The sequence below is a fragment of the Leptidea sinapis genome, chromosome Z, assembly GCF_905404315.1.
Source record: "Leptidea sinapis chromosome Z, ilLepSina1.1, whole genome shotgun sequence".
NCBI classification, from domain to species: Eukaryota; Metazoa; Arthropoda; class Insecta; order Lepidoptera; family Pieridae; genus Leptidea; species Leptidea sinapis.
In genome coordinates, this window is record NC_066312.1 from 2,671,484 (window position 1) to 2,686,541 (window position 15,058).

Below are 15,058 nucleotides of genomic sequence, written 5' to 3' on the forward strand. Positions count from 1 at the left end.
AATCCGAAAACACGTAAATCATCTATTGTTTACTGAAATTTGGCTTATTTGATGCACTTATATATGGCTGAAGCTTAAAATGTGTTTAATCAAATAATAATAAAAATCGAGTATTCAAAGCATGTAAAAACATGATTATTTATTTCTTTTGATATAATTTCTAGTAAATAAAAATGAACGAATGATTCTTAGATTTTCAGATTGAAATTGGTACCGAACCGGAACCAATTTCATTTCGGTACAATTGTGTGCTTGCTGTAATTTTATTTTATTTTAAAATTTTACTTGGCATTTTACAATTTACATATCTACCTTATATGAACAATTATGATTAAATTTTAGAAAGCTTTTTATGTGAATGATTGTTTTCTATTTGTGCATGTATTTAATTTAATTATTTTTTTCAGAGCTCTCTCTGGGGTCAGACTAATCCGCAGGATCGTTTGTGGTCATCGCCAGAATACACCAATAATAATAACAGATCAACTGCCGACTTTGCCACAATCTTCAATGACCTGGTAATTACGTTTATATTTTGTTGCATGCGAATTGCGAATATACTCATTTTATCACCTGTGCAAGTCCTATTGACTCACGTCGTTTTCGGCACTGTACAAGCCTTTATATTATATAAGCACACACGAAGAAAATGCCTTCATATCGTTGAGATTTAATGGGTATATTCAAGCATAAAAAATAATAATATAACAATGCGCACATGTTTTTGCTATATTGCAGATTGTATCTGACAAGTTCACCCATATGACATTATTTGTTCACAAGTCATTGTATTTAATATCATTATGTTTGTATATTTAAAATAAAAATAGCACATGTATTTATTTGTTTATTTAATATATTTATTTTTGGCATAATTAAATATTTTTCAAGTATGCATTTAGGTCGTAGGTCGTATTGTATCATAGTATATGTATACCATGTACTTTCATAAACATGCATAGGGCTTGATGTAGTTGTGGAAAGAGTACTGAATGAAAGCTACTGATTCAATTAAGAAGAAATAGTTCTATTCAGCCCTATAGAAGGAGCTGGAGGATCACTATTCACTCAATTTTTGGTTTAAGTAAACACTTCAAGATTAGTTGATGACATACACTGTCCGTAGTCACCAACAAAGTTTCCAAATTTAGTAATTCATTTTCAAATAATTCGATCAATTTGTTATTACTACTTACAATGTTTTTTCGAGATTTGCTCAGTAAAAAGTAAGAAATCGCCCAAAAATCTGTTTCGACCCGATTATAAGACAGTCTTAATATGTGTCACAGGCACTTTTACATCTACACAAATACAGACATATACAAAATATAAAAAACTGACAGACATAAACATTACTTACCTATTGCTTGGTGATGGTGTGTTTTTTTTATGGTTTGGCTTTAATAGTATGCCATTAGTTTGATAAAGAATATCTATTTTCTGAAATTCATATAATGTTTCAAAGTGTATTGGAAAGTTGAGGCGCAATTCAGGCACTCAGGCGTATGACAAATATTATCTAATAAAACAACAAATAACATTATGAAGCTGTGTATTAGACTATTAATGATATCATTTTAGGCACTTTTATCTACCTTATAACCAACAGTTTATGATGCTAAATAGTACATATATTCTTCTATGTACACTTGATCAATGGATTAGCCGATTAAAAAATACACCGTAAAAAATTATGTTGTTATGTGTTTTAATGTGTTTAGTTAGTGCTTTAGCGCGTGTATAAAGTTGTCTAATGTCCAGTGTTTGGGCGTGTAAGTTGAATTTTTTTGCGTGCTAGTTCTTACGAGTGGTGTGGGCGTATATGAATCCGGGTGCGCGTAAGCATGCGTATGTGTGAGTTACTTGTGCGAATATTTACGCGGTTTTAGTGAGGAATTGTGAAGAACTAGTTTATTTATTGTATATCATCATCACGTGTGAATGAGCGCACATGCATGTTTGCGTATGTACAGGTGCTAAGTATACTAAAGAACCGTCCACAAGCCGACTACAAATTCGTGTAGTGTGTGAAATGGCTTCTAAGCCGCGACGTGAATGCCGTGTGCATCCTCGTGTTGCCTCCTACTATATTCAGCTACTCCGTTAAGTGTAGGGTTTTCTTTACTAACACAAAGGATTTGCGTTCCTCTCGCGCGAGCATCATTGGTAACTAATCTAGATTTTTCTCAATGCAATCTCTGTTCATAAACATATTTAATTCTCATCGTCTTTTAGACTTAAACTGATTTCTGCTAAAATAAATTCTAGTGCTAGGCTCGCCTAGAGTCGTCGCGCGTACCTTATGAGACTCATATGTGTGACGTATTTATAATGTTATGAAATGTTATAAAAAAAAATAACTTTTAGTGCTTTATTTGATAGCTAATTATAGCCATAGAACAGTAACTAATCTGTGTTATTAAACAGGTATGATTGATTGATTTTTAGATATAGTAGAAGAACCATTGCTCCTTTTGGCTTTCAGTAGTAGTTGTTGGCTTAGCGGGCGATATTTGGGTGAAATACGAGCACAAAACACAATGATCAAGGTTTTACACTACTTTAATTTAGATGTAACAATATTATGTCAAATATATTTTTAAGAAAATAGACATTAAGACCGAGCAGTGGGTAAAAGGCACCGATCTTATTTTTAATCCAACCTTTTATTACATGTTCTTAACAATGATCCAATTATGAATTGCTATCAATCTCCAAAAATGAGTCGCAAAAAGAACTGTCCGCGTCCCGCTGAAAGTAAAGATGGCGCATCGACCCCGCTTGAGGTACGTGCCCTGCTTCCGATTGGTCGTCACATATATATCAATTCTTAACTTTTATCAGATTATTAAGGTTTTACAGCTTGGAATAAAATTGAATTAAGAATTTTAAAAGTAATTAAAAATATTATCAAAAATTATTGTGCAACTATCATACCGAATCATAGAGTCAACTTACGAAGCTGAAGTCCGGTGACGGCAGGATCGTTTCGTCTAAACCCGAACTTTTCAGGGAGGTCGAGATTTAGTTCTACGTTATACACGACCGCACGGGTACCTGTTACCAACAAGGCTGAAGTCCCAAGAGCCAATTTAACCCGACACTATACCGAAGATATCCCAGACATCAGCCTGTGCGAGATTAGTATAGCCCTACAACAGCTTAAAAACAACAAGGCGCCGGGTGATGATGGAATTACAGCTGAGCTTCTGAGAGCTGGTGGTACTCCTGTACTTAAGATCCTCCAGAAGCTATTTAATTCCGCCACCCTCGAGGTTAAACCCCCCCCAAGCATGGCACAGAAGTATAGTGGTGCTGTTCTTCAAAAAGGACGATAAAATGTTTTGAAGAAATTTAGGCCCATATCACTTCTGAGCCTTGTATATAAGCTATTTTCTAGGGTTATCACAAATCGTCTCGTTATATAATATAATACGTTGGATAAGGGCAGCGCAGGACTGATCGTCGTGAAGATCCTTGGGTAAGGCCTTTGTCCAGCAGTGGACGTCTTCCGGCTGATGATCATATTAATCCTGTTACACGTACCTACTAAGTAAAAAGTCCGAGCGCGGCGCAGATCATAACTTCTACGGGAATGGGCTCTAATTTGCATTGTGGGAGGGTCCGGTCTTCAGTTTGCCTCCGGCTTTCACTTGATTACCACGCTATTTCTCTTTCTTTGCGGCCATTCTATCTCGCTTTTGAAAGAAGCTATCACCAAGTAATTGCATTTGTGTAACATTTTATATAGGAAAGAAACTTTTATAGAGACAGTACAGATCTTATATAAATGAGATCAATATTCTTTAATATATAAATATATATATATATATATTATATATATTGTATGTATTTTTACTATAAATATAATAATATATAAATATAGTTGCAAGTTATCTACAGATAACGCTCAAGTTGAATGCAGAGTTCAGGAATCCGAGTGCTGTGACCTAGTTAAAATTGATGACGATAATCATGAGTGTGTCGATAAGTTTAAATAATGCTTAAAGTTTAAAAATTTTATCTTTCACATTTTTTTCGTCAGTTTAACCCTATAATTAAATCTCAAATTTTTAGTCTGCCTTTCTTCAACACACACGTCTAATACATTTATCGCCATTTCTCGGGAAAGAAACCTGATGGACTCGGATCAGTCATTATTAAAAAAATATAACACGGGATCGCAACTTTAGTATTAACGCGATATCACGGTAAGCGACGAATACGGCACAGCACTACACTGTAGGGGGGAGATGCCCCCGCTGTTTATCTCACGCCACGACTGCATTCAACTAGCGCGGTAACTGTACTTATTGTAGACCGAAAACAAACATCACACAAGCAGATGAAAAAAAAAACATTTTCATGTGTTCTTTATAGAGGTTGAACTTTAGCTGTAGGTGTTAGTCCGGCACAATACTGCTCCCATGAGCATACGACATGATCATTATTCTCCGTACGCGGATAAGTTTCCAGTATGCACGATTCCTTAACAAACATGAAGTATTGTCCGTATTCTGTTCATTTCACTCACCTCTCTATTCTACTTACCAATGTATTTTACTTACCATGTTTTGGTGCACTCTAGCAGTGCACGTGTTGTTTTTTTAAGAGCCGATTACTCAAAATCAAGTATTTAATAGTCTATCTCTAGATATATCTAACAAACAACACCAATTTCACGACTGATTCGTGTACAAACTGCAATTTGTGACAGCTCCGTTGGGCAATTTTGCTCATTACGTATGCCTTTTTGACATAAAAAGTTGACCATGGAGATTTGTTTAACATTAGGAAGGATACGCTGTTTTCGTCTGCTGTTGTGAATATTTATTAATTTCCACCCAGGGATGGGTGCTATCGGACTATCCCGCGTATTATTGCAATTATACTTACACATGTTTGTCAAAATATTTTCGCTTTTATCAAAATTAAATATGAGACTACAATATATTTCACTTGCCAGTACGGCAATATAGCACAAATGAGCAGCAACAAGTAAATAATAAGTGAATGGAATTCATTCAGTTTCATTCTTAATAGATGCACAGAATAAATATTAAAACATTAATACGAATAAATGAACATAAAAAAATTAATAAATCTTTTTCTGAGTAAGTTGATGAATGAAACTAGATTAACTATAATATAGGTGTTCACAAAAAATGAAGCTGGATTGTTGATTGTTTCTCTGTTTGGTTTAGATTGCGTTAATTATTTCTTTGTGAAACTATTGCGTAACATTTTTCAGCATGCAAATGTTGAGTGGTGAATTGGAAATAGAAGACAAATACTGAGTTTTTAATGACGCAGAAAAAAGGGAAGAATTGAAATGAACATACCAAAATAAAATTAAATATATGTGATTCATTATTACTATGATTATATAAGTCGTATAGTTTCTGTAATATATTTTTTGTTACTGTTTTTTGTTCAAGAGTAACTTGTGAGTCGCTCTTTGATTTTATGCTCGTTTTTCCTTCATTTATTTGTCTTGATTAAAAATGAGTTCACTCTTATGTTATCATAGACATATTTTTTTAAGAGGGTAGAACCCTTGTCATTTTTGCTACATTATTTCGTTTAATAATTTTGAACTAATTTTTCATTTGAACTGATATTTCAATATAAGTATTTATTACTATTTAATAGTAATGAGTTCTATCTTTATTTTTATATTAATTTTTGGCATTTATAATAAAAAAAAACATGACAAGCCGCGACTATTTTGTAAATTTTCATAGAAGATATTTCTTATCGAAAGTACGATACGAATATCTCACCTAAGTATTTATAACCGGCTATATTGTTAATACTTTTCATTTAACTTAACTATAGTTGTCGTTGTTTACGGTTAACTAATTAGTATCTATGTATACGTTGATTTTTAGATCTTTGTTTGACTTAAAGTGCGACCTTTATTTTAGGCTAGATACATAATATGTTAAGTAACTCTCTGGTCCAGTTTATGTAGTAAGTTTTTTGTTTATAAATAGCAATTTAAATAACCGAGACTGCGAGTTTGACTTGCCTCACAAGAAGTTTATAGATTGTGTTAGTTGTTAGCATTGTAGACTTAAATTCGTTGATTTAGGATTGCTGTATGTGATATTGCAAGGTTTCAGACAGTTGTAAACTTTTTTTTACAGTCAATTAGACGTAAACAATTAGCTTTTTATTGCTATGAAACCTTAAAACTATAAATACCAGTTTCTAAGTATTTTTTTTACCAAATTATTAAGTGTGGAGGGCAGGTATCATATTATATAAACAAAACAATCTGTGTCTCTCTCTCATTTTGTTATTAATGTTAAAATACCGAAAAAAGACCAATTAAGAAGTCTATGAATATTTGACTTTAAATTATAAGATTGGACGGCTCGTAAATTTATGATAGTTAATTATATTCCTTATTATTATGCATTTTGGTAAGTTGTATAAAAACATTTCCATTTTGTGATAAATAGATTTTTCTGTGTTTGTATTTTGAGACTGACTCTAATGTACCTATAAATAAAATGTTTTAGATATCGTTTACTGCACATCTAATAGCTTAATATAAAAGTTTACATTTTGTAAAATATATAAATGTTTCTATAGAATAAAAATATATAAAAAAGGTTGTTGTCTTACCATTATGGTAAAGTGAGAATTTATTCTCGCCACAAGCACACAAGAACTAAATATTCTAAAGTCTGTTTTTCCTCACTTGCCTTAAATAGTAAACAAACACGACTTTGAATGAAATCCACTAATTAAAGCTATTAATCTTTTATATACATTATTTTTGCTAAAATTGCAAAAATAACAGATTCAACTTTCACAGATTGATGAACATAAGATTTTGACGTTTGGCTATAGAGATGGTACATTTAGAATGAATTATCGAGAATGGAAACAGAACTTTTATTTTGTTGTAAGGGCTTGGCACTGACTTCAAACCTATAACCTCCTATAGGTAGCACATTAAAATTTTGTAGCACATAAAATATTAAGAGGTTTTTAAGGTAAAAAGAAAACGTAGGGACATAAGACCCGTTCTTTATATTTGATAATGACCGAGTACTGAGTAAGTTGATGAATGAAACTAGATTTTCGCACCCCTAATTTAAATTCATACGCATTACGCACATAAACACTGACTATTCACACACTCAGATAGTATGTGTTTCAGGCGCAACGCGATACCAATAATTTCTTAAAATATCTATTTTTCAAATTCACCTTGACCCTCTTAAAGGTGGCTCGTAACAGAAATCTCCCGATTGCTTTGTCTTTTTTATTGGTATATAATAATATTATAAGATAGGCATACTATTTATCATCGAAATCCGAATAATAAGATTAATAAAATAACTTGTCGTATAATTTCTAACATTATACGCAATTCGTTCACTGCATAAAAACCATTAAGATTAGTCGTACATTCGTTCGATGATCCACATCTCTATGAATTATCTCTTGGTCCGAGCTGGTTCTCTGTACGCCATATTTGTTTATTATTTAAGACAAGTAAGGAAAAATAGACTATAACTATAACAATTTCAAATTTTCACCGCCTATTTTATTAATAAAAATTTAAAATATAATTAAAACATAAAGGGGACAGTTATTTTTGGTCGACGATTAGGCCCACCTCGAAATTGATGTGTAGTATTGAAACATATATTGATTTATTCCTTATAATCTTTAGATTATAACGGTATGTTTAGTTAGAAAAGGTCTAACCGGAATACTGAGAAATACGACTAAAATGTGAACGTCAAAATAACCTAAAAATCATATAGAAATGTTAATAATATATTGAGAAAACAGAAACGGCCATAATTAGGTAAGTATGGGTAGTACTATCTGATATCAAAATAAACAGAGCCTGTAGGAAGAGTAAGGATACAGCTGATAAATGATGGTTTACAATGATGCCCAGAACAGAAATGTTTATCACACAAGTAATTAATAGTCCCAGGCGTGACTGACATCTCAATACTTCAGTTTAGCAGTCAGGGCACTACCATAACTACTAAACCAGAAATGTATCAAGTGTTTGCCTTTTTATTATAATTTCATGGACCCGGTTAGATTTTACAATAAAATATGGCCTGATTACAATAATAAATTAATTACAATTTTACTAGCATAATACTATAAACAACACCATATCCAGTGGGCCCAAAAAAAAATTGTCTCCTTTGTTAATAGTGTTTAACAAAAATAAAGTCACCCAAATATACATCGATGAGAAGAGATGTTTTCTTTTTTTATAGAGCTGATAAGAAAAGCTATGTTTAAAAACATACAATTTATTATTATCGTAATGAGACAATACGGTTTCATGTTTATTGTTCTCTTTAAAGGCCTATGCCTACGTTTACGTTTTTCATAGTTACTAACATTTTGTTAAGGATAAATAAAACTTATTGTATCATATTTTTGTGTATAATTTATCTAATGTCTCCAGCTACATTAAAATTGTCTTATTATCTATGAGTACCTTTTAAATTTAAAAAATGGGAACTAAAGGCCCGCTCATAATAAATAATAACTGGGCAGCAAAATATAAAAACAGTATAATACAAGTGTACTGCGACTTTTACGACTTACCTTTAGAATATAATCTGGTGACACTCTAGTACAGCTGTTCTCTGCTTTTTGATCTCATGTCCTCACTTATCACCGATTCTATGGTGAGGGCATATAACATAATTACTATCATCACTTAATTTAAGACTCATTGTAGTGTGAAATTTATTTGGCCGTTTTCCAATTTAGATATTATAGTGAAAATTTAATTTTGTTAGTTTTTAACATTAATAGAATGAGCGTCTTTTTACTTCTACCGCTCGCCGTGCTAGGGCGCACGTGCAGGTGAAATCGAGGGCACCACTCAATCAATCAATTTATTTAGGTACACTTTGCTTTATCACGTAAATGGCAGGTACTATTACTTGGTATTAATTGTTTGGTAAATAAACGTGTAATCCAGTTTAATTAAGTATATTTTAGCTTCATGCTTGTAACATATACATACTCAACGCAGCAATGTAACTTGGTCCAGAGGTATTTCTTATATCTTGCTTAGGTTTATAGGAATAGGTACTGAAGGGCTATTTTCTGCAACTACGTCTACTGTGTCCCTATTTAAAGTGGAAACGCTGTGGGTGAATCCAGAGCCCAAGTGTGTGTAGGTTTCATTGTGATGTTTTCCGTCACCGTCAGAGCTTCGAATAAACGTATTATCGACAAAATTGAGTCGTAACCCATCTGAAATTAATTTTCCTACAGTCGTAATAAACAAGTATTAATACACTGACAGTTCACCAATAGTCATACAATCTTTTTCGTGTCAATGTAAACCTGTTTTTATGATTAAAAAAAAATTATCAGCAAAGTGGGTCATGAATCCATTTTGTCGATGGTACATATGAATATCTGGCGGGCGAGGACAGCTTGCCGTAGATGCTTTTCATTTGTTTTCAAGCGTGAAAGCGGGATCCAGTTTACCAGTGGGAGGCACCTTTGCACAGGATGCCGGCTAGATTATGGGTACCACTGGAGTAATGTGTAAGCATTACTGTGTTTCGGTCTGAAGGGCGCCGTAGCTAGTGAAATTTCGGGGCAAATTTGACTTAACATCTTATGTCTCACAAGGTAACGAGCGCAGTTGTAGTGCTGCTCAGAATTTTTGGGTATTTCAAGAATCCTGAGCAGCACTGCATTATAATGGGCAGGGCGTATCAATTACCATCAGCTGAAGTCTTCAGAGTCTCGTCCTTTATTTTCATAAAAAAATAAGACTACTAATTATATATAATTCCCAGAATCCGGGGATAGTTGTTACTATATATTTATGACATTGACATATTGGTGGCGTATATTAAATCTGTGATATTAGTAGATTGTGTACCACGAGTATAAAGCAGTGTCTTGGCTAAATGGATAAATTTAAAATTAGCGTTGCGATTGCAGCGAGGGGTTTAATATCACCTAAGGATAAGTCAACGGCGCCTATTCCTGCCGTGAATCAGTAATGTGTAAACATTGTTTTGTTTCGGTCTGAAGGGCGCCGTAGCTAGTGAAATTACTAGGCAAATGTGAATTAATATCTTATGTTTCAAGGTGACGAGCGCAATTGCAATTTTTGTGTTTTTCAAGAATCCTGAGAGGCACTGCATTATAATGGGCAGGGCGTATCAATTACCATCAGCTGAAGACTTCAGAGTCTCGTCCTTTATTTTCATAAAAAAATAAGACTACTTTATCTCCGAGGAACATATTACTCTACTTTTTGTACCAACTGAGAGGAAATAGAACAAATTTATTGAAGTAACGTATTAATTCGGAATAGTATTATTATCATGTTAGAAGTTTTAATTTTTAGTCGTCATGTTAAAGCATACTAATTACATGGAAGTCTTTGCTGTATTGTGCTCGATACCTTTTTTATTCTTTGTTGAAAAAACGAAAACTGGACAATATGTCGATTCGATCAACATTTTATTTGAATTTGTTAAATTTTAGTGTTTCCAGGGATTTTAGAATATAATATGTTTTCGGTTCAATATTATTATTATTTTTCTCTTTTCAATTTAGGACAGGTTTCAATCTACATTATTGTTATTTAAGTGTTCCTAGAGTTGTTTTTAGAGCCTTTCAATGAACAACCTTAAGTCGATATAGTCACAGAATATATAATTTTTGAGCAGATGATACGAAAAATTAATTTTTTGAAGTACTTAGTTACTACTGATTTTTTGGTGGAAATAAATAAACGCAATTTTTCATCAAATTTTAATATTTGAATCACTATTTTTTTTTTCACATAAACAACAGTTTTAGGTTGCGCAATGTACTATCCTTTTGTAAATTAGAAAAAAATAAAAACGAACACTCAAAAGGCTAATTCGTAAATAAGTTGTAAATACTAACATTTAAAATTAATAAATACTTACGTTTACTATTTCTTCTTTATCATATCACATAGTTATCAACTATCATGCGAATTATGGAAGATTAATTAATGAACGCGGATCTTATTTAAATTTCTGACTTATAAATATATTATGATCTTGTCTGTCGAATCTGGAGTATTGCTTTTTTAATTTTTTTTGATAGTGAATAAGTTGTTTCTTGCAATTTAAAGAAAGGTGCACTAATAAAAAATAGAACTTAATATTAGTGTGTCGATAAAGTGGTGTACAATAACAGTTCTATTTTTCATTCACTCATGTTCCATAACCGTAAAACATTCATATTTTTGATGACCTGAAGCTTTGCATATTGGTTCGAGTGTCCCGAGGCAAGAGACTGACGGCCATTCCCAATATTCTGTCTATCTCCGGTTGTGGCCTACTTGAGATAAAAAATCGTAACTATCGTTGACTTTTCTGTCCCAATAAACTTATCGACGGTAACTCACCTTTTCCGTACACTCTGTCTGTCAATGGGGCGACGTATAGCTTACCAGGGATAGAAGTTTGTATGGAAATTGCAACAGTAAACTGGCGATAAGAATGACTTATATTGGGACAGCCTCAGATTATTGACAGCTAATTACTGACAGTAGAAGGTAGTAATTTATCTCTATCTGTAGATAGTATATTGGGAACGGCCGTAAATAATCTAAAATGACGTCGCTCATTATTACGTTTCGATCACATCCTTTTGATGTCGCGATATACGCGGCAATACTGCGTGCAACAAATATAAGCACTAAAAGAATGACACAAAATATTTTGGACAATCGACCAGTTGAATTGCTGGCGAATGTTACTTTTTTCTACTAACTGTGCTGCTGTAACTGCAAATACAAGCCGTCATTTATTTTGCATACTGACACGGGTTATAGCACTGTATTTACTGTTCAAACTAATTAAATGCTTGTTGCTTAAATAAGTAATAGTACTTCTGGTCTTTCTATCTGCTTGACTTTTGGATGGCATCTTGTTATTTATATCTGCATGCATTTATATCTGACTACTAATCGACTCCAAACTTTCATCAATCCTAGTTTAAATTCGACATAGCGTTGGTTTGTATGATTTTGTCTGAAGTAAGGCCAGTGGGAGGTGATAAGATTGTATTCAAACAGATTTATACTGGATTTCGTTACGAGAGCCAGTGATATAAATATATACGGTATAAATGCCATTTAAGGCCGTCTATATTTTAGGCATTCAAGCTTATTGGAGCGTGTAGACCTCGGAATATGTTTTTATATTATTTATCTTGTTCCGTTGGCCTAAACTTCATTGATAGTGCTGGCTTTGCTTTTGTTTATGATAATGTCGTTTGTAAAAAATGGGGCTTTAAATGTTTAGTTTAAGGTATCACAATATTAATAGATGCATCTTACGAAGTGTGCATGTTTTTCTTTGAAGTCACCATTAATTATTCATCTCAGGATTTTTTCCAGATAAAATGATTATGTGCTTATCACTATTATTCTTTATTTTCGCTTCTAAAAGTTAATAATTAAATTTCACAGGTTAGTTCAGGATAGGATTTTATGGTGCAAGGTTTTGTTACCATTTCACTAGAAAAATTGTTTAGTTTAAATACATCATTGCAATATTGAAGCCATATTATTTTAATAGCACGATATGTAGGGTAATATTTATAATAATCAATGGCAGTCCATTTTTTAGCCTCCATCGGCAAATGCTTCAAATTCTCTCTTATCCCAGGGGATTACAAAAGATAATATGTTAACTGAGGATGAGATTCTAGCACAACTGAGAGCTTCTATGGCAATTCCCACGCAACAACCGTTCGTAAGTAATGCTATGCCGATGACATCTGAAAGAGTTACAAATAATAATGACGTAATTGCACAAGTAGCACCAGCAGCCCCTGATCTCGACGAACTCCAAAAACTGTTGCCTCCGATGACATCCACTTTGCCGGAAGTGAAAGAAAAAGAGATACTCGAAACAGAAATGGTAAGTATTGTTTAAAATATATTGATGCTACAAAAATATCTCCTGTTTTTTATTTTAGATTTTTTTTTCAGAAGAAGGAACGTGTTAAAACCGATGTAAACGTTGAAAGTGATAATAGCATGGACAGCCAGCGCATAGAAGTGAGCAACACACAGGCCAAAGTAGCAGAATCAAAGGTTGAGACAAAAGTAAAAGCGGCTAAAATTGAAAATGACAAGGTGGCCAAGCATAAAGAAAATAATACAACTACTAAGAGTAAAGCTAAGAAGACAAAGGAAGAAAAGAAGGAAGAAACTACTGAAGTTAAGATAAAGGAGGAAGGGAACAAGCGTGAGGTAAATTTTGAGTAGATCATTAATGTGTGATGGATTAATCTTCAATGTGATGCTTGTTACAACCTGGGTTAATATGAACATCTATAATGAGCTATTGTTATTTTTATGTTTAAAATAAACCAGAAAAACTAAGAATGTAATATCAGAATATTTATTTTTAGAAATCATCATCCGGCGTTTCATCAAAATCGAAGAAAGAGGAAAAGCAATCTAAAAAAGATGCTGAGATGGAGAAGAAGGTAATTTATGATGTATATGCTTTCGTAACGTGCGAAGTCATAGCGTGATTAATTAAATGTTTAAGGTTATTTATACTCCATATATGTGAGACTTTTCATGTATGAAATAAACATACTGAAAATATTAAAAATATTACTTATTCAAAGAAAACCAAAGTATCGTTGATGTATTAAATAGAATTAAAAGTTCCAAAGATGAACTATATTATATTATTAGGTACAATTTTATCGTTTGATTTAATGTGGTCAATGTTTTATTATCTCAGCAGGCATTCATTTTTAACATTACTTTGTATGGTGTTTATTAATTATAGTTTTAATTTTAAAGGAATTAATCAAAGATGGCTTCACAATCGTAAAAGGTGCAGAAAAGAATAACAACAAAGAAAATAAAAAGAAATTAGAAGAGATTAAGGCGGCCGAGGAAAACGAACGTAAAAGGTGATGTTAACAACATCAGTCCCTCTTATTTTGAAAAAAATGTTTTATGTAGAGTACCGTGCGTTCTACTCTACTTTACTGCTTCGTGGTACAATACTTTTTAGAATTTGAGAATACTATTTTCTAATTGGAGAATTCGATCAAGGTAAGTTCTACCGTAACTAGTAATACCATATCCTACTATTGAGACAACAAACGCATTATAGAGCATATGTTTCGCTTTCACTCCTGTCCTAATGTAAATGTTAGCCAGTAATGCTCTTGGCTATTTGAGGTTGCAAGTTACACATTCTGTCTATGACCAGAACAAGATATATATGCCTTTCAACCAATTCAAGAGTAGGTCATTGACCAATCTTGCAATATTGTACACTAACATTTTTTACATAAATAATGAAGCACTGTGAGTATGCAGTTGTCTTGTCAGTTTGTTCATAAATATACATACGCCAACCTCAAAGTAGGTAGTATAAAATTCACCATAAAATAATAATTATTACAAACTTGAAAGAATCTATAATAACACACACACAGAACCCAACTAATTACTACTGTAAAAAACTGAAGGTTATAAATAAAACTAATAATAATTGAACTTATTGCTGGTTCATTTAATAAATACGGCCGATCACTTAAAGCAATCGCAGAAGCAGCTATGAAATATTTGCCATAAGCTTCGGAATCATGGGTGCTCTCGACCCATATCTCGGAACCGGCGGTAAACTGAAGAGGGAAATACTCAAAATAAAAAGAAAAAATGGGGGAAAAAAACCTACTAAGACTTAAAACGGGCCACAATTATACTTTTTTACATTAATAACTTACCAACTCAGTAACTGAACATGGAATTAGTACAGGTATTTTTGTGTTATTCGAATTTTTTAATATTATTAACAATTAAAAAACTATTGATTTGATACATTAAGAAGAAACAACAAATTTTGAAAGTTTTTTTGTTTACCGGTCATCAGTCCCAGAAGAAGAAGCTTGTTTATTGTCTATAGAAGCTGTATTACCCCTATGCCGTCCAAGGTACGACCGACGCCATTGAAGAGCGTCGTGATCATAATGCACATGGTTGCTCTGCAAACGAGCTGGCAACGTC

General features: G+C 32.8%; 1 protein-coding gene across 5 annotated transcripts in view; it reads left to right on the forward strand.

Moving 5' to 3' along the window:
* LOC126978383 (GRB10-interacting GYF protein 2) overlaps positions 1–15,058 on the forward strand; it is a 41,913-nt gene that overhangs the window by 17,212 nt on the left and 9,643 nt on the right. For 4 of the 5 annotated variants that reach the window (XM_050827141.1, XM_050827143.1, XM_050827144.1 and 1 more), the window contains exons 15-19: positions 408–518; positions 12,645–12,938; positions 13,010–13,273; positions 13,435–13,512; positions 13,841–13,953. In XM_050827141.1, the coding sequence (XP_050683098.1) occupies positions 408–518; positions 12,645–12,938; positions 13,010–13,273; positions 13,435–13,512; positions 13,841–13,953 (860 nt within the window). The remainder of the gene's footprint in view (positions 1–407; positions 519–12,644; positions 12,939–13,009; positions 13,274–13,434; positions 13,513–13,840; positions 13,954–15,058) is intronic. The other variant, XM_050827142.1, reaches the window with a different exon arrangement.